Below are 21,045 nucleotides of genomic sequence, written 5' to 3'. Positions count from 1 at the left end.
TTCATGTTACATAACAATACAGATTTCATAATATATTCAGTTCTTAATTATTTACAATGTACTGTAGATACCATATCTATCTACTATCCATGTGTCAGGTTTTCTTTCATGTTACATAACAAGACAGATGATTCATCATATATCCAGTTTATAATTCCTTCCAACAAAACATATTCTAGGTAAAATATCAATATACTATCCATGTGTCAGGTTTTCTTACAAGCTGCATAACAAGAATATCCAGTTCATAATTATTTACAACACACAATATATTCTAGGTATAATATCAATACACTATCCATGAGTCAGGTTTTCTTTCATGTTACATAACAAGACAGATTTCATGATATATTCAGTTCATAATTATTTGCAATATATTGTAGATACAATAGCAGTATACTATCCATGTGTCAGGATTTCTTTCATGTCACGTAACAAGACAGATTTCATCATGTATCCACTTCATAATTATTTACAACATACTGCACATACAATATTTCAATACTATTCATTTGTCAGGTTTTCTTTCATGTTACATAACAAGACAGATTCCATCATATATTCAGTTCATAATTATTTACAACATACTGTAAATACAATATCAATTCGCTATTCATGTGCCAGGTTTTCTTACAAGTTGCATCAGAACAAATACAGAATTTCATCATATATTTTGTTCTATTTGTATTATAATTGTTCATGTCCAACATATATTAAGAACACATCACAAAATACATCTGATCTTTGTTTCAACACAGTCTAGAATAAAACACAAATGTTAAAACAAATTTATGTCAACCTGCTTATTCAACATAAAGATTTACAGTTATTTTCAAACATGACACACTAAGATGCTCTTTAGTATTCAAATTTGAAAGTGATTTTTTTACAACCTACTTCCAAACTACCAACATCCAAATTGTATTACATCTTTCTTTTTTCACAAAATAAGTAAACAAACTATTCACTGTCTTGTTTACATGTATATATTTAGTACAAAATGTTTAGTATTCAAGGTTGAAAATGTTTTATTTAGTTACTACCAACCTACTAAAATCCACATTCTCTTCCATCTTTCTTGGCACGAAATAAGTAAACAAAATATTCACTGTTTTGTTACTATGTTTAGCACAAAATGTTTAGCAATCAAGTTTGAAAATGTTTTATTTACAGTGACTAACAACCTACTAACATCCACATTCTCTTCCATCTTTCTTGGTAGGAAATAAGTAAACAAAATATTCACTGTTTTGTTACTACATTTAGCACAAAATGTCTTAACAGTCCATTGTTGAAATCATTCATTCACAACAAGAGTTGGGCTCTAAACAGACTAGTCAATAATAGATTTGGTATTGAACATCATGATGGAAAATATTTACTAGGTATTTAAATAGGTATCTCATCATATATCCAGTTCATAATTATTTACACCATAACATATTGAAGGTACAATATCATTATACTATCAATGTATCAAATTTTCTTGCAGTGGCATAACAAAAAGGATATCATCATATTCAGTTCTTAATTATTTACAACATATTGTACATACAATATCCATATACTATCCATGTGTCAGGCTTTCTTTCATGTTACATAACAAGACAGATTTCATGATATATTCAGTTCAGGAATATTTACAACATAGGTAGGTACAATATCAGTCCGCTACTCATGTGCCAGGTTTTCTTACAAGTTGCATCAGAACAAATACAGAATTTCATCATATATTTTGTTCTATTTGTATTATAATTGTTCATGTCCAACATATATTAAGAACACATCACAAAATACATCTGATCTTTGTTTCAACACAGTCTAGAATAAAACACAAATGTTAAAACAAATTTATGTCAACCTGCTTATTCAACATAAAGATTTACAGTTATTTTCAAACATGACACACTAAGATGCTCTTTAGTATTCAAATTTGAAAGTGATTTTTTTACAACCTACTTCCAAACTACCAACATCCAAATTGTATTACATCTTTCTTTTTTCACAAAATAAGTAAACAAACTATTCACTGTCTTGTTTACATGTATATATTTAGTACAAAATGTTTAGTATTCAAGGTTGAAAATGTTTTATTTAGTTACTACCAACCTACTAAAATCCACATTCTCTTCCATCTTTCTTGGCACGAAATAAGTAAACAAAATATTCACTGTTTTGTTACTATGTTTAGCACAAAATGTTTAGCAATCAAGTTTGAAAATGTTTTATTTACAGTGACTAACAACCTACTAACATCCACATTCTCTTCCATCTTTCTTGGTAGGAAATAAGTAAACAAAATATTCACTGTTTTGTTACTACATTTAGCACAAAATGTCTTAACAGTCCATTGTTGAAATCATTCATTCACAACAAGAGTTGGGCTCTAAACAGACTAGTCAATAATAGATTTGGTATTGAACATCATGATGGAAAATATTTACTAGGTATTTAAATAGGTATCTCATCATATATCCAGTTCATAATTATTTACACCATAACATATTGAAGGTACAATATCATTATACTATCAATGTATCAAATTTTCTTGCAGTGGCATAACAAAAAGGATATCATCATATTCAGTTCTTAATTATTTACAACATATTGTACATACAATATCCATATACTATCCATGTGTCAGGCTTTCTTTCATGTTACATAACAAGACAGATTTCATGATATATTCAGTTCAGGAATATTTACAACATAGGTAGGTACAATATCAGTCCGCTACTCATGTGCCAGGTTTTCTTACAAGTTGCATCAGAACAAATACAGAATTTCATCATATATGTTGTTCTATTTGTATTATAATTGTTCATGTCCAACATATATTAAGAACACATCACAAAATACATCTGATCTTTGTTTCAACACAGTCTAGAATAAAACACAAATGTTAAAACAAATTTATGTCAACCTGCTTATTCAACATAAAGATTTACAGTTATTTTCAAACATGACACACTAAGATGCTCTTTAGTATTCAAATTTGAAAGTGATTTTTTTACAACCTACTTCCAAACTACCAACATCCAAATTGTATTACATCTTTCTTTTTTCACAAAATAAGTAAACAAACTATTCACTGTCTTGTTTACATGTATATATTTAGTACAAAATGTTTAGTATTCAAGGTTGAAAATGTTTTATTTAGTTACTACCAACCTACTAAAATCCACATTCTCTTCCATCTTTCTTGGCACGAAATAAGTAAACAAAATATTCACTGTTTTGTTACTATGTTTAGCACAAAATGTTTAGCAATCAAGTTTGAAAATGTTTTATTTACAGTGACTAACAACCTACTAACATCCACATTCTCTTCCATCTTTCTTGGTACGAAATAAGTAAACAAAATATTCACTGTTTTGTTACTATATTTAGCACAAAATGTCTTAACAGTCCATTGTTGAAATCATTCATTCACAACAAAAGTTGGGCTCTAAACAGACTAGTCAATAATAGATTTGGTATTGAACATCATGATGGAAAATATTTACTAGGTATCTAAACAGGTATCTCATCTTGTATCCAGTTCATAATTATTTACACCATAACATATTGAAGGTACAATATCATTATACTATCCATGTATCAGATTTTCTTGCAGTAGCATAACAAGAAGGATATCATCATATTCAGTTCTTAATTATTTACAACATATTGTACATACAATATCCATATACTATCCATATATCAGGCTTTCTTTCATGTTACATAACAATACAGATTTCATAATATATTCAGTTCTTAATTATTTACAATATACTGTAGATACCATATCTATCTACTATCCATGTGTCAGGTTTTCTTTCATGTTACATAACAAGACAGATGATTCATCATATATCCAGTTTATAATTACTTACAACATCACATATTCTAGGTAAAATATCAATATACTATCCATGTGTCAGATTTTCTTACAGGTTGCATAACAAGAATATCCAGTTTATAATTTTTTACAACACACAACATATTCTAGGGTATAATATCAATACACTATCCATGTGTCAGGCTTTCTTTCATGTTACATAACAAGACAGATTTCATGATATATTCAGTTCAGGAATATTTACAACATAGGTAGGTACAATATCAGTTCGCTACTCATGTGCCAGGTTTTCTTACAAGTTCCATAAGAACAAATACAGAATTTCATCATATATGTTGTTCTATTTGTATTATAATTGTTCATGTCCAACATATATTAAGAACACATCACAAAATACATCTGATCTTTGTTTTAACACAGTCTAGAATAAAACACAAATGGTAAAACACAATTATGTCCACATGCTCATTCAATATAAAGATTTACAGTTATTTTCAAACATGACATTGTAAGAATTGCTTTTTAGTATTCAAATTTGAAAGTGATATTTTCACAATCTTCTTCCAAACTATAAGTAAACAAAATATTCACTGTTTTGTTTAAATATTTAGTACAAAATGTTTAGCATTGAAGGTTGAAAATGTTTTATTTACAGTGACTAACAACCTACTAACATCCACATTCTCTTCCATCTTTCTTGGTACGAAGAAAGTAAACAAAATATTCACTGTTTTGTTACTATATTTAGCACAAAATGTCTTAACAGTCCATTGTTGAAATCATTCATTCACAACAAGAGTTGGGTTCTAAACACACTAGTCAATAATAGATTTGATATTGAACACCATGATGAAAAATATTTACTAGGTATTTAAACAGGTATCTCATCATATATCCAGTTCATAATTATTTACACCATAACATATTGAAGGTACAATATCATTATACTATCAATGTATCAGATTTTCTTGCAGTTGCATAACAAGAAAGATATCATCATATTCAGTTCTTAATTATTTACAACATATTGTACATACAATATCCATATACTATCCATGTATCAGGCTTTCTTTCATGTTACATAACAAGACAGATTTCATAATATATTCAGTTCTTAATTATTTACAATATACTGTAGATACCATATCTATCTACTATCCATGTGTCAGGTTTTCTTTCATGTTACATAACAAGACAGACGATTCATCATATATCCAGCTCATAATTACTTGCAACATCACATTTTCTAGGTAAAATATCAATATACTATCCATGTGTCAGGTTTTCTTACAAGCTCCATACAAGAATATCCAGTTCATAATTATTTACAACACATAATATATTCTAGGGTATAATATCAATACACTATCCATGTGTCAGGCTTTCTTTCATGTTACATAACAAGACAGATTACATCATACATTCAGTTCAGAATTATTTACAACATATTGTAGATATGATATCAGTATAGTTTCCATGTGTCAGGTCTTCTTACAAGTTGCATAAGAACAAATACAGAATTTTGTCAAATATTTTGTTCTAATTGTTTATTATTGTTCATGTCCAACATATATTAAGAACACATCACAAAATACATCTGATCTTTGTTTTAACACAGTCTAGAATAAAACACAAATGGTAAAACACAATTATGTCTACCTGCTTATTCAACATGAAGATTTACAGTTATTTTCAAACATGACATAACAAGATGCATTTTTATATTCAAATTTGAAAGTGATTTTTTTCACAACCTACCAACATCCATATTGTATAAGTAAACAAACTATTCACTGTTTTGTTACTATGTTTAGTACAAAATGTTTAGTATTCAAGTTTGAAAGTGTTTTATTTACTGTGGCTACCAACCTCCTCACATCCACATTCTCTTCCATCTTTCTTTGCACGAATTCAGTAAACAAAATATTCACTGTTTTGTTACTGTATTTAGCACAAAATGGGGGTCCATTATTGAAATCATTCATAACAAGAGTTGGGTTCTAAACACACTAGTCAATAAATGATTTGGTTTTGAACATTATACTTGAAAATATTTACCAACTACCCCAACATCTATTTCAGGACATATCCACTTCATAAATATTTACACCACAACATATTGTAGGCACAATATAAATATACTATGCATGAGTCAGGTTCCTCACTTTTTTCTTTGCACCAAATACACCAACACATTCTTCACTGTTTTGTTCCTGAACTAAGGACATGCTTCATACACTATAAATATCTACAGAACAACTTTAACAGTCCATGGTTATGAAATGATTTAATCATAACAAGAGTTGGGATCTTACCACCCTGGTCTATAAAACATTGGGTTTTGAATATTATACATGTAGCAGAAAATATTCATAAATATTCTTCAAGTGGTATATAAGAAGTATCTGTCACAAGAAGCATAAATACAATTGTGCCAGCTGCTGAAATGAAGCACAATAGGAAGGTACTTGCACTGGTACTTCAGTCTCAGCGTTTCCATTTCTTTGATTTGAGAGCCTTTGTCTGCTTGTGCTTGGGCTGAACATCACCATATATTGCCTTTTGTTCCCGTTTCTGAAATATGACAAGATAAGGACTTGGCTTTTGATTAAAATCAGATTAATAAAAATTTATTGCCTTTATTAGGCACATGTATCAAACAATACTTCTCAGGTTTTAATAATTCTATGAATACCACATCTATTATACCATAGCCCTAAATCCTGTATTTGTGGTTGCTGTCATCCAAAAGAAAGACGTTCAAGAGAAGTCTTTCTCAAGTAATAATGAACACCAAACTCAACTCACAGTACCTTTGACAGATTATAGTTGCTGGGAGTATGTCCAAATTTGCTTTGATAGTCCTATCCTGTCTCGATTGCATAAAAAATACCAGTACTTGATGATTTCATGGAAATTTATCTCCCCAATAATGCCATTACTGAATTTATTCTAGTGATTGATACTCAGATGTGGGAATAGATAAGAACAACTTAAGCTCTGGTGTGTCTGGCGATGACTCAGGAAATGCTGTAATTTTCTATTTACTTCCACACTATTACCTTTCTTCAAGCTTTGGCAAAGGCCTTGCAAAGTTTAGAGAAAGTTTCCTATGTCATAAAGGCATATAATTCACAGTGACTCTCATCTAAAAAGAAACTTCTCTGCTCTTCCAGAACAATGTATGTGGAGTCCCAAAGCTATCCTAAATTGATGACTCTATTCATAAATACACGAACTCATCACTACAGTCACATGAACATGCCCCTAGAACATAATAAATATTACAACTTGTGAGTTTACTTTTACGCCGCACACAGCAATATTCCAGCTATATGGTGGCAGTCTGTAAATAATCAAACCTGGACCAGACAATCCTGTGGGCATCAATCTGCGCAATTGGGAACCGATCACATGTGTCAACCAAGTCAGCGAGCCTGACCACCCGATCCCGTTTGTCGCCTTTTATGGCAAGCATGGGTTGCTGATGGCCTACTCATGGGTCATAAGAAGACTAGACTAGTGATAGTTAAATTTTAGTGATTGCAGTCACAAACACAGGATTTATGGCAGTGATATAATAGAGGTAAAAATAAGTAAGAAATTACAAACAATATGTTCCAAATTTACCAAAATCATATTGAATGAGTGAGTGAATGTGTTTAGTTTTCCACCAGCAATATTCCAGCTATATGGTGGCTGTCTGTAAATAATAGAGTCTGGACCAGACAATCCAGTGATCAACAGCACGAGTGTTGATCTGCACAATTGGGAACTGATGACATGTGTAAACCAAGTCAGCGAGCCTGACCACCTGATCCCATTAGTCACCTCTTACGACAAGCATATTCAACTATTGAGTCAAGCATGGGTTGCTGAAGACCTGTTCTTACTCAGACCTTCACAGGTCTGAAATAGAACATTGTATGGAACATGTCTAATTGAATAACAGTTAAGTAACAGAACTTACCTTTATTTCCTTTCTGTAGTACATAATGACATGGAAAATATGTTCAGCACATATGCTAGGTGGCAATAGCGCAACATCCTTCTTGTCGTCAGTGTCATCTGCATATACTCTCTCGATTATATCTTTAGGCCACAAAGATGGGTCTTTAAGCTGATCAGAAAGCTGTTGCTCTGGATCTGCATCTTCTGACTGCAAATATCTGTATGCATATTTTGAAAGTGCTGTCACCAAAGATTGAAGCAATGAAAGATTACCAAAGATCACAACTTGACTGACTGCTGCTAGTGCTTCTCTGGGAATCTCTTTCCTGAATTTGTCTTCCAGGGAGTCCACAACATCAGAGGCCATGTGTTTTTCCACAGCTTCGTACAGTGCAACAATATTGTAGAGATATATATTTGAACAAAAGCCATGAACAGTTTCGACCCTGTAAGGAAAGAGATATTGCCACAAATCTAGGAAATCAGTCAGAAAACGTTTCCTGTCTTCGGGAGATACTGGTGTTCTTTTTACCAGACAAAAGGTCATCTCTAAGTAGTTCATAAGCACTTTACGGTCAGCTGGGTCCATTTTGTCCACTAAGTGTTCTGTTTCAGGACTCAAGGGCTCTTGTTCTAAGAGCTGTTCAATCTCCTGAAGAAGGGATGATGTTGTATGCTGGATTTCACCAGAGAAAGAAATAACTGGGAAACTCTCTCCAATGACAATGTATGCTTTGTTCAACAGACACTGGATCGCTATGTCTTTCTCTATCTGAAAAAAGTCATATGTCACTTCTCTTCCATGTCCACAATGGGTGTTGCACTGGGAGAATTTCAGCAGTTCATCAAAGTCTGGGCCTTTCATGATGTGCTGCACTTTAATATCTTCTATTTTCACTATTGGGACTGTAGCACATGTATTCGATCGCAGAAGAAAACTGCTTGACAACACATCTTGCAGAAGTGTTACAGACATTGCTTCATCTAAGATGTAATTTTGCATTCTTAAAAGAACTTCTAAAACTTTGTATAGTTGTGATTCTTCATTCACAACAATACACTTTTGCAGTTCAGTATTTGGATGGATATTTTCTAAAGGCCCCAAATCATCAGCATACATGTCTAAGAGAGACTTCATCTTCATGATGTCCATCCATGACTGCAAAAAGTCATCTAAGGTTTGTTTTACTTCCTCACCTGTGAGTTCACTCCCACTACTTAGAGAATGTCTGAAATCTGCAAGTGTTTTCTTGCTACATTCTCTTTTCTTGTATCTGTAACTGATGTGTTTCACTGTGCATATATGCCATTGTATTACATTCCAAATATGCTTTGTAAGGTTTAATTCTTGCTCATGATACAGCATTAGTGAGAGCAAAGGAAACACCTTATTGGAATGTGTCAAAATAAATTGCATTTTCAAATTTTCAGGATTTGGTTGGGTAATTTCTCTCCACAAGCGTGGTAATGATTCATAGTGTTTTCCTTCCTCAAAAACTTCACAAACAGAATCTTGCAGAGACCAGTCATCCATTCCATATATAACTTTGAACTTTTCAACATCTTCCTTGATGACATGATATCGAATTTGTACAAGGGCAGAAATGGTTTCAGATATGTGCAATTCAAACTCGTCTCTTTCCACTGTTGTGCGAACATGCCACTTTACATCTGTCAAGAACACACAAGTTTGCCTCAGTACAATATGCATGAAACGATTGAGCTGTTCATCTCCCATACTTAAAAGGCTTTTCAAGCATTCCCAATGGCATAACAGTCTGCTTTTAAAGTGATCTGTCACATCTGTATCTTTGTCAAGGCATAAAAGTGTACATAATTCTCCATCATTCGTATATCGCAAGGCTAATGCACCAGTCACGCAACTGATGTATATGAACTGAAGTACCCTGAACACGACCTGTGGCATGCCCCTCACTGTTTGCCAGCAGATCAGTTTCTTGCAAGCATAATAATCATCTGATACTTTTGAATTTAGGTCAGTCATAACTTGATCTTGCGATAGTTTCCTTGAGCAGTGTGGACAATTGCTTTCCACCTTGAATACATTTCTGTAGCCACATTCACAATCTAAGAAGTAAACAGATGATTTACTGACTGCATTAGTTCCATCTGAACATCCAGGGATAGACCTCTTGACACCCACACATGGGTTGCATATGCACTCCAGGAAAACATGTATACTGGCTTCAGAATCCGAACTTGGTGCACCAGAAATTATTGTTGATAATGTGTCAATGATCACAGATACCATATGGTACTCAGTAACAGTAGACGGAACTTGGAGAAAGAACACACTAAATTCCCCTTGTTGACAAAGCCTTGAAAACAACCTCATTTGATGATCAGGCATGTGTTGATCTTTTGCCTCTTGTACAAGTTTATGTGATACATCTTCCTCTGATCTGTTTAGAGTTCTTGCATTAGAAGTAAGAAAGAATTGGTTCAACGCATATGCAAAGAGGCTGTAAATTACATCACCACATTTCCCCTGTAGCAGAGTTTGAAATGGCTTCATGTCACCCTCAACAAGGCAGTTTGCTGCCTTGTGTATATCAGAGAACAAATTTGGGTGAGACAGTACCATTGGATTTTGCTCTAGAAACGTCACTGTATTATCTGAAGTTGGCTTAATAGAAGTCAAATATGTCAAAGAACTGGAAAAATGTATTTTCATATCAATACATGCTTTTATGCCTCCTCCCTTAGTCAGACATTTGAGAAAATATGTTTGCATTCCTTGGATTCTGCTGGTTGTACAAAGGGTTCCTCCTTCAAACAGTTGATTTAATTTTTGCCAAGAGTTGTCTTTTAGGCTGTTTTCTTCAAATGAACTAACTAAGCATTGCAGTGCTGATTTGAGATATGCTACAAAAACCAGAGATTTAAAAGTCACTTTATGTGAACACATGCATTGTCTCTTGAGCTCAAGAAGTTGGTCAAAAAACTCAGATGGTTGCTTTTGAAGTTTTTCACTTACATTTGCAAATATGTGGTTTTGTAAAAGATCAACAATAATACAGGCCAGTGGAGAATCATCAACTTGTGCTTGGCTTCTTCTTAACCACTGGTCAAGTATTTTGAAAAACCCATTCTCCAGTAAGCTATCCATCATCAGTTCTTCTGGATCATCTTCAAATTGCAAGTAGATCAAGTGATGTAGAACTGAGCCCAGGAAGGCAACATCACTCCCATCCTCCCCACAATCATAATAAATACCAGACAATGTTGCAACAAAATCTGTTTCAGCATTAGCCATAAGACAGCAGCTTGCATATGATGCAACAAAATGCTTCAAATCTTTTGAAGGTATACTGTAACTGACCTTTCTCACAAAGTTTTGGAGTACGAGCACAGAATGTTCAGAATCTAAGCTGTCAGTTGAAAGTTTACTGCCTATATCCCAGAAATCTGTTTCACTTACTCCATGAGGCAGAATTATGAGTGAGGCCATATCACTGCATACTCGAAGTGTTTGTAATACCATAGGCTCAACACTGACATCTGAAGTGAGTGAAAGAACTAAATTGACCAACCTCTGCCATGTTTTTACAGTCTGCATTTTGCTCAGTTCTTGTGATGGTATTAGATATTGGCATGCGAGATCCACAAGGTGTGAGGCTGCATCTGAATCAGTGCCGTCTTCTAAGCTTTCAACTGAGTTTCTTAATGACATATCACCTTGTTCATCACTACCACTAATTTCAACAGCTTCAAGTCTCTTACTGTTCCCAACACTACAAACATCAGATTGTTCAGCACCAGGTTGAAATACTTCTGGATCTGTTTGCAGGACCTTCTGATCCTCCTGATTAGATTTCTCTATACATGTGCCCATATTTTCCATTGTTTCATGACCACAAGTTACTTGCTGGCAACCTGCAGTTGCTGATCCAAACTTATTCTGTTCCTCTTCCTCTACATTATTATTGATGGGTGAACCGATTTGGTCAACACATCTTTCTTCTGTTCTGTCATGATGGTCTCCTTTTAACTCCACAATAATGTCTTCCTCATCCACCTCTGTCCTTTCAATTCTTGGCTGATCATCATGTGTAACTTCCAATGCATGGTCATCTTGTTCTTCATGGCGCACACTTGTTTTGATTTGCTCAGTTTCCTTAACCTTTTCTGCCCGATGATAAGCATGCTTCAGTATATCATCAAGTGATACATTCAGCTGTGTGAGGCAGGTATCAACAAGTATCAGTTCTGATTGCAACTGATACTTAAACATCCATGCTGTTACATGAAGCTTAGTCACAAACATGTCAAATGCATCTCTATCAAGATAGATCCGACTTCTTACAGCACGACCAGTAACTTCAATCATTTGATCTTCTGACATACTCAAGGGCAGTTTTGCCGTGAACCATTGACAGAAATCATGAAAGTAGTCACAAAACTGTTCCTCTCCATAACTGTATTCAAACATATCTGTGGCAACAGTATTTACATGTTTTCTGAATGATTCAATTAATAATTGTGTAACTGTCTTGTCACAACTGTCATTTTCTTCAGTTTGTTTGCCCCTCCATAGATCCAAGAATATACTTTCAAGACTTTCAATAGCATGAATAAAGTACATACTGAAAGGGAACTTAGTGCCAAAGGTTGTCATTTTGCATGGGAGACATTCCGGACCCTTCGGTTCTGGGACACCTGATATGTCAACAACTGTTTTATTCAAGACAAGGCATTTCCATAACCTCAGTTTGTCATGCTTCAATGCATTATCTGCCTCCACACATACACAATCCCACCCATTTAGTCTTTCAATGGTGAACACTAAAGCAGCTAGTGGATGCATTAGTGTTGATTTTATTTCTTCCAAAAGTGCATTTTGCAATGTCATGTAGTTTTTCAATTTCACAATATTGCATGCAGTTGCAAGTTGCCAGTTCCTATTTTCACTGAAAGACTCTGTCTCTCTGATCCATTCCTCAATTCTTTCAAGTAAGATATCCACAACTGTGTCAAAATGGGTCATTGACTTAATACTGTCTATGGACCGAGACTTTTCTGTGTATCGCATGCATGCAAAAGCTTGAAAAAGATTTTGAAAAGTGATCCCACTCTTTCTCAGATGTCTTAGGGCCATATCTGCCAGTGTTCCACGAAGTAAGTCTTTCAGTGGTATAATCTGAGGCTCTAGACAATCCACTATCGCCATATCCCATCCACTTAAAAAGTTCACAAGGCCTACTTGGCTGCCTTGTGTAGTCCTGTCCACATGTATGATGACAACAACATGTTTAATGATTCCTGTAGAAGTTTCTGTTGACAAATATCTGTTCTGTTCCAATTCAAGAATGGATTTTAACAGAAAGAAATGTTTTTGATCAACATGTGACACTTGTATGAACAGCCAGTTATGATGTGAATCAGACCAAAACTGTTGTAGGCTACTTGACAGCTGCTTTTCAGATTTGAATGACCCCAGCTTTTCATACTGGGCATGTAAGGTACTGATCTGGGTAACTGCTGGAAGGTCAACATATATGTTACTATGAGTAAATACCATCATATGTATTCCAGTGCTACAACTCCCCAGCATGTGTTGCAAAAATGTCTGCAAACCATCATGTATTGGCAGAGAAAAATATTGTTCCCGGATTGATTTTACAAGACTCTTTTCTTTTGCCATCAAAGCTGAATTTTCAGCACGAATTATTCCTTCAGGAGTACAAAGTTTGATAATCTTCTGCAAACACAAGTTTCGAAAATCATCACTGTCATCAAGTGTACTCTTGTATTCACTGTGTACCAATGATGGTATCAGATCTGAACTGAATATTGGAAGGAGTTCTGTTGGACTAATGGATTCAAAACCTGATACTTTGGAAATGTCTTCAATCCATGATTGCAGTTGTGCAGCAATCTTCTTTGCCTCAGGATCAAGCACATCACTCATAACTAGTCTTTGTTTTTCAAAGCGATTTAGGAATGGAGGATCTGATAAGTCAACTTTCTGTTCTTCCACTAAAACAATGCACCTAAAGCTATCTGCCACTTGACACAATGGGTTGCTGTATGCACCAAGTGCTATTCTGCAGTTCTTTTTGCTCCCAACTGTTGTGTAGTTCTGGTTAAGCATATCATACAGACTTCCATAGATGCTTCCCAGATCTTTTAGAATAAGTGTGATTCCTTGTTCCATGCATAAGATAATCTTACTGAGGACTCTGTAGCTGTAGTGGTCTGTCTGATCTTCATCAAAACAACTGCCCAAGATAGTGATATATGATCTCTTGTTCATTCTAAGAAGGTCTTCAACAACGCCTAGCGATGAATCACCTCTTGTAATAAGCATCAAATGTCTAGCAGAAGTGTCCTTGATGTTGTCCTCAATAAGTTGTAATAAACTTGGAAAACTTTCATCTGTCAGATCCAGAGGTTGTTCTTGTTTTGTCATCCGTTTTAAGTGTTTGTTGAATGTTTGAATCACAAACTTGATTTCTGATTCCAAACCACCAAAGTTACGCAAAAGTCCTTTCAAAACAACTTGAAATGTATTTTTCAGGCCAGATGACTGAGATTCTGTTTCCCGAGAAATAAATTTAACCAAAGAGTAGAAGTCTCTGAGACCATGAAAATTCCTGATGTTTTGGTTTTGAATGTATTCAAAATACGCATATGCCAAGGCTTCCAAAACACAATCAACTCCTGTTGACAAATCTGAGTATCTGGTACTGTCTATCGATTTTGATTTGTTTGCTTCACTGCTGAATTCAGCAATAGACACTGCTGTAGTATGCAACTCCTTAACAGCCATATCTGGTCTTGAAAGATGCACTGCACGGTTCATTTTGGCTGCATCTAAAGCCCAGTTTGATATTCCAACAACAGCAACATCTGGGAACTCTTTCCTCTCCGGCTCTAATAGGTTGTGCAAGACCTTTAGTGGGTTATACGCAGATACTTCTGCAAGACCTATTTCATCAAGTATTACAACAGGTAACACATCTCCTTCTTTGTTATGCTCTCTGTATTTCTGTGCCTTTTCAAAAACCTTTATGATTCCATCAGATGTAGACGATTCTGAACCTTGATATGACACGTAATACAACTGAGGTAACTTTTGGAAATAGTCATTTTTGGAATCTTTCCCTCGAAGATTGCTTTTCAGAAGCTGTAGTGACAATGATTTACTGCACCCAGGCTTACCAACAACAAATATTGGTATGTGTTTCAGGACACAAACCAGTATGACAAAGACATTCTCCTGAAGTGCTGTGTTTTTGGCTATGCCATCAGGAAGTTCCATCTTGTCAAGGATTGCCTTCTGATTTTTTGTTATTGTTTCCAGAACAAATTCCTCACCACCATTTAAACCATGCTTTTGTAGAAGGCTTTGTACATTTTGTCGATATTCTTCCCTATGTTTGCTTTCATTTAGTCTTGAATGATACGAGTGTGCCAAAGCCATTATGACAGCTTCTGTTTCCCTCTCATTTGTGCTGTTCCTTTTATCAGAGATTTGTGCTAGCATATTATCTCTAAACCAGGACACCAAGAGCCTACATCTGTTCACATCTCTTAAACTAACACAATATGGATGATTCTCAACATGCCTAATGAATTTCTGTGACATTACTAGTAGATCTACAAGTAACTCACAGGGCAGCGACTCCAATGTTTTTGCAACCATACTGCCTATGTATGCCTTTTCATCTGATTCTGTCAAACTGCCATAATCCCAGACATAGTCTACCATTCTCTCAGGCAAAGGGTGAACACGGTAGACAAGTTTTGACTGTTCATCACTTTTCACTTTAGTAACAAGTCCTGCTGTTAAAATGTTACATTCTTTTCGTGTCTTGTAAGGGTTGCATGCTGCCATAATAGCAAGGTTTGGTGGAAGAATCTGACCCTTGAAACTGTGGTGACAAAGAAGCTCATTCAAAATCCCTAAATGATCACATGTGTTTATTTCATCAAAAAAGAGCCACACTTGCTTTTCTAAATTATCTTTGCCCAAGTTCACTGCATCTAACACACAACTGGCCACATCTTTTTCCTCAATGCCTGCATGCATGTTTTTGGCAATGAAATGAATACCACATACACTTGCAAGGCACCTTAGTAAACTGGTCTTTCCACATCCAGTTTCTCCCATTATTATCACAGGGATATGTGCTTTTATCCTCATAACAATTAGGACCATTTTTAGCAGATTGTCTGGGGTCATTGCATAAGACTCAGGTATTTGTGACAGTGGTTCATTGAGTGATCCAGCAATATGTTTCAATATGTTCTTCAGTTCTGAATCAGGCAGCACTGAGAAATCAGGTAGTTCCTTCTTCATCTGTGTCTCAAAGAGAGTTTTGACATGGTCTGGAATTTTTTTCAAGTCTCTGTACAGGATTGAAAATGTTTGGATATCTTGACAGTGGAAAGCTACAATTAAGTGATTGCTATCCACCCACTGGATCATGCCCTGAACTCTATCAGTCATTGTTGCGATGGTTGTCATATCACTATTGTCTCTTGGGTCACTCTTATCTCTTTTCGACCATACAACTGTCTGCTTCTGTTCCTGTCGACATGGCCCAACTGATCTTGTTGCGAATTCAGTTGATGAAGATATTAAAGTCTCTACAAGTGACCTTTTCACTGTGTTGTCACCAACCATGGAATACAAATTTGATGCCCTCAAAAACAAACTGCAGGACATTTTCTTCAACTGATCTGCAAGTACATTCAACAAAATGTTTACTACTGAAAATGACAGATCTCCAATCGTAGAAAAACGTTCTCGAAGTAGGATTCTGCACTGATCTTCAGGAAGTGGTGCTTCAATATTCTCACCAGCAAAATACATATCTGTTGAATCAACTGTATCATCTTTCAGCTTCTGCAGATAATGACAAACAACTTGAACTGCACTGCCAACCTCCTGACTAACTCTTAAATTTGTGAAATTTAACCAAGGAAGTGTTTTCTTTTTGAAAAAGCAACTGGTTGGTAAATCATTTTCCAGAGTGTGGTTGATTGTGTTGGCTATCTCAATACGCAAGTGTTCAGTTGTACAGGGAAATATGTTAGCACCGCAAGACATAAACCTCAAAATGCAGAGTTTGAAGATGAAAATGTCAATTTCCTCTGCATTCGTTACATTCCCTATGTTGATATGGAAAATACTGTCCTGTTCCAGTGAAATCTCTTTTAACTCTGACATGAGTATCTCATCAGTAACATTGCCACTAACATCTAGGCTCACAACACTGAGCCCTTTACTAAAAGCATCACATTGAACCTGTTCAGTTTTTCCTTGACCTGGAAGATCAGATGTAACAACAATTACATCTGGCCACAATTGCTGAATGCTTTTTGAGAGTGCATTGTTTACCATTGGTCTTAGTTTACGGATATTTTTTGAAAAATGGTTCACAAGAGGATGATTGATGTTTCCTCTACAAATGACTGCCAGATATTGTATCCTTTCTCCAAGTTCTTTCAGTTTGTATACAAGTTGAAACTGCACTTCATTTCTCAATTTCTCTGCATTAACAACACAGTAAAGCTGTTTCTTAAATTCTCTGCATTTGCCTCCAACTGATCTGTTGAGCAACAGCTGTATACTTTCCCATGTTGTATTTTCAGTACAGAAAAGGACTTGATGATGACATGGTATGCAGCCTGTGGTGTTCCTATACAAAGTCATCAGAGTAGGAATGATATATGCACTGCTTTCACTCCAGTTGAGAACATACAATTGACCCTCTTGCACTCTCTCCAAGGGACGCACCTGTGTTGGGTCAAAGTCTTCATCTTCAGGGAACTCTTGACCATTAACAATGTTATTTCCTAAAATGTCATCTAAAGTAGCACCAATAGCATTTAAGCTGAATTCATCACATTCTGACATCCTTTGTTGGTGCTCTGAATATAACTCTTGTGCTGCATCTAAACTGTCTGGTGTGCATCCAGCACTTTGAAATAATGAAAACAGTGCTTCTCTTTTCAATCCATCCACAAGGAAATCTTTGACTTGGGAAATTTGCTCTGGATAGAAATGATTTAACCAATACCATTGTTCCCTTGCTTTCTCCAGAGCTTCTTTCCATTCAGATAAAGCTTTTCTCAGTTCTAACTCCTCATCTGCAAGGCTCTTTTTCTCCTGAGACATGACATGCCCTACATGATAACAGGGATGCCCAGTAGAAACCAACTGTTCGTACAGTCCTGCTATTGCTACAGCACAATCAACCAACTCAGTAAACTTACTCAGCTCAGATTTAAGACTTATGTCTTGTTCGGTAGATTCTGTGTTCACTAACAGTAAAGCTCTGCTTCTGTAATCATTCAATTCATTTGAATTCAATAGTTTCTCTCCTTTGTCTGCTCTGTACTTTAACACAACATGAACTTTACTCCTGCTCATTATTGTGAATGAAAAGCTTGCCTTATGATCACTTATCAATGCTTTTACAATATCTTTGGTCACTTCACCTCTGTTGGCTACATTGTGGTATAGAGATCGCAGGCCATGCAGATTAGTATTACACTCCCTGAGTTTGTTGTCTAACTTTGTTAGTTCATTTGTTTCAATTGACTTCTGAACAGTCTGTAGAAATTCTAGTACTGAATGCTCCAAGGAACATTCAATTAATGGTCTCAGAAACCTCCGTACATCAATGAGAGATGAAACTGTTACTTCCTGCACTGACTGTTCAGAGTGTTCTTCAACTGCATCAATCAAATTCCGAAGATCTTCATGTTTTATTTCTTCAATAAAGTCAAGAAGGTGTGTTGATTCAGAAAATTCTTTGAGAACATCAACAATGTGCCGGTCCATCAGTTTGTCTATTTCTTGAAAGGTTTCACTTGCAGTAATTAGTGATTCCAAGGTGTCTTTATGTGTTTCAATTGCACTAAATGCTGATACTGCTGTGGTAAACTTGTTATCTTTTGTAGCATCAAGTTTCAGTACCTTCAGAGAACGTTTCAGTACGTCTGTCTTGTCAATGTACATTTTGTAGTCACAGGCTATCTGTAGCGCATCCTTCACAGGCTGTGGAACAAAGCTGTCCATTACTTTCTCAGCTATTTGTATTTCACATTCAAGGTCTTTAATTGATATAATGTGAATATCTGCAATAGGAGTGTTTCTGTCACTGCTTAATCTTTTCCAGTATGTCTCAAATGTTCTTTTTGTACTTTCCATCAGATCACATACCGTTGTTACAAACATCGAACCATCGCCTTCTGAAACTGAGCCAGTACTGAGCGACTTTCTGTACATTTTCAAGAAGACTTTTGATTCCCAAAGATATCTGTCCATTTTGCTTATGTGTAACATGCTTTTGAAGACCTGAAAGAAAGACCTATCCACAATGCTTTTCATGGTAATATTCAGTCCTATCTCAAAGTCCTTTGCCTTCCCTAGCATTGTTTTCATCAGTTGTTGAAGAGGAGGTGTCTGTATGGGTACACTCTCAGTCATTTTAACGAAAACTTCTAAGACACATTTCACTTCAATATCAGTTTCTTCTACTTCATCTAGATACTCCTTCATGCTTTTGGGTATACGGCCATGCTTCTCCAAAGGATCAAGAAATGTTAGGGCAATGTAATCATCTTTTTTGCACAGATCATTGAGCTTTCTGATAACATGGAGTTCTATCTGTCCATCTCGAAACTGTTTGAAGTATTTATCTCTACATGTCAAAATGGATTTTAAGGATTTGTTGTTTCTGAACAACTGGTACTCAGAGTGCCTGCAAGCACAACAACATAGTCTCCAATGTTGCAAGATGATGTACAACATATCATCAGAGTTCTCGTGTATTATCCGTCCAAGTGTGTCAATTCCAATTTGAATTGTCTTCATTCTGCAAATATGACAAAATAATTACAATACTATCTTATTCCACTTACAGGACTAAAACAAAGTTGTGTGACAGAAGCATCCAGACTATGCATAACTCAGTTTCTGTTTTATACTCATATGTATTAGTTCCACTTTTTATATATCGGGAATTATTGTATTAAATTCTCACTTGTGACTACAATAAATGAATATGGTCCCTAAAAAGTTGTTAATTTTTCACTGGCAGACAATAAATTAACCATCATCAAATAGTTACTGTTTTCTGTTGAACAGTATGAGAAGAACCAGGGTAAGAGAAAACATGTCATTTTGAGACTTCAAAATTAACATTAATTACAGATTTGGATATAATGACCAAACACTGAAACATATTTCATGAAAAAGAATGCAGTTCACTTTCATCCAGTACAGAATGATGCATTTTTAAAAATTTTATACAGATGAATGCCCTTAATGGTGAGTGCTAGACATAAGGTTCTCAGATAATTCATTCTATCTTATATCTACCAATGCACTATAAGTTCCAAATGTCAGTGCAAGAGAATTTTCATTCCTGAATATAGACTGACAACAAAAACAGCAACTCAAGAGTAAATAGAAGCTATTGAACAAAGATCATCATCTTGCACTTGCTGGAGGAACTGTTGTAAGATCAAGGGCAATTAGGTACAGTACCTCCCACAATTCTCTAATCATGAAACTGAAAAATTAGGGTACACCATAGTTCAGGTAAAGGTGCATCATTCCTGGTGTCAGCTATAGCTAAAGGAGTACCAAGGTAACCTTTAGTTATAAATACCAGTGATACACAATACAGTAACAGTGTCAGTAAAGCTTTCAAAAAAGGTTTTAATTCAAAACTGCCACTTTAGTGACAAGAACGTTGACTGATGCAGTTCTCTATTTCCAGCTTGTAATAGATGTTCCCATCTTTGCTTTTTCAGTAAACAATTGACTTGCCTTTTGCATATATTTTTGACAATTGTCACTGGCTGGGTAGTATATGCTCAGTCTTAAGAAACTGAAGAAAATACCCATTCCATTAATGCTCTAGACTAAAGGGCAAATAACTGAGAAAGCAACAATTACCAGCATTCATAAAAATCTATAATCTAACATATTCCAGATTTGGTGTAGGGGAGCAGCAGCACATGTCTCCTTAATGTTCCAGTATCCCAAACTGCATCATTTGATAAAATGGCGTGAAAGGTTGCATTTTATTATTTCTCTCAGTACTTGTTTGACAAACTACTGAACTCGAACTATCTTTAGAAAGCCCTCCAAACTTACAATACTTAGTGTCAATGAAAAATATTGCAACCCTGCAAACACACACTGACATGTGTCTTTGATAGCCACAATATTGATTCCTATTCAGGGTCAAATTTGTCCTTAAACC

At 35.2% G+C, this 21,045-nt stretch overlaps 1 protein-coding gene across 1 annotated transcript in view; it reads right to left on the bottom strand.

The window, feature by feature from the left end:
- Positions 1-1,993: 1,993 nt before the first annotated feature.
- Positions 1,994-21,045, bottom strand: part of LOC137277860 (uncharacterized) — a 53,014-nt gene continuing 33,962 nt past the window's right edge. Inside the window, exons 10-11 of the mRNA XM_067809828.1 lie at positions 7,812-19,647; positions 1,994-6,415 (exon numbers count right to left, since the gene is read on the bottom strand). Coding sequence (XP_067665929.1) covers positions 6,329-6,415; positions 7,812-19,647 — 11,923 coding nt within the window. The 3' untranslated portion in view covers positions 1,994-6,328. The remainder of the gene's footprint in view (positions 6,416-7,811; positions 19,648-21,045) is intronic.

Source organism: Haliotis asinina, chromosome 3, assembly GCF_037392515.1.
Source record: "Haliotis asinina isolate JCU_RB_2024 chromosome 3, JCU_Hal_asi_v2, whole genome shotgun sequence".
Lineage (NCBI taxonomy): Eukaryota > Metazoa > Mollusca > Gastropoda > Lepetellida > Haliotidae > Haliotis > Haliotis asinina.
Note: the sequence above shows the minus strand (reverse complement) of the source record. Positions and strands in the feature narration are given on the sequence as shown.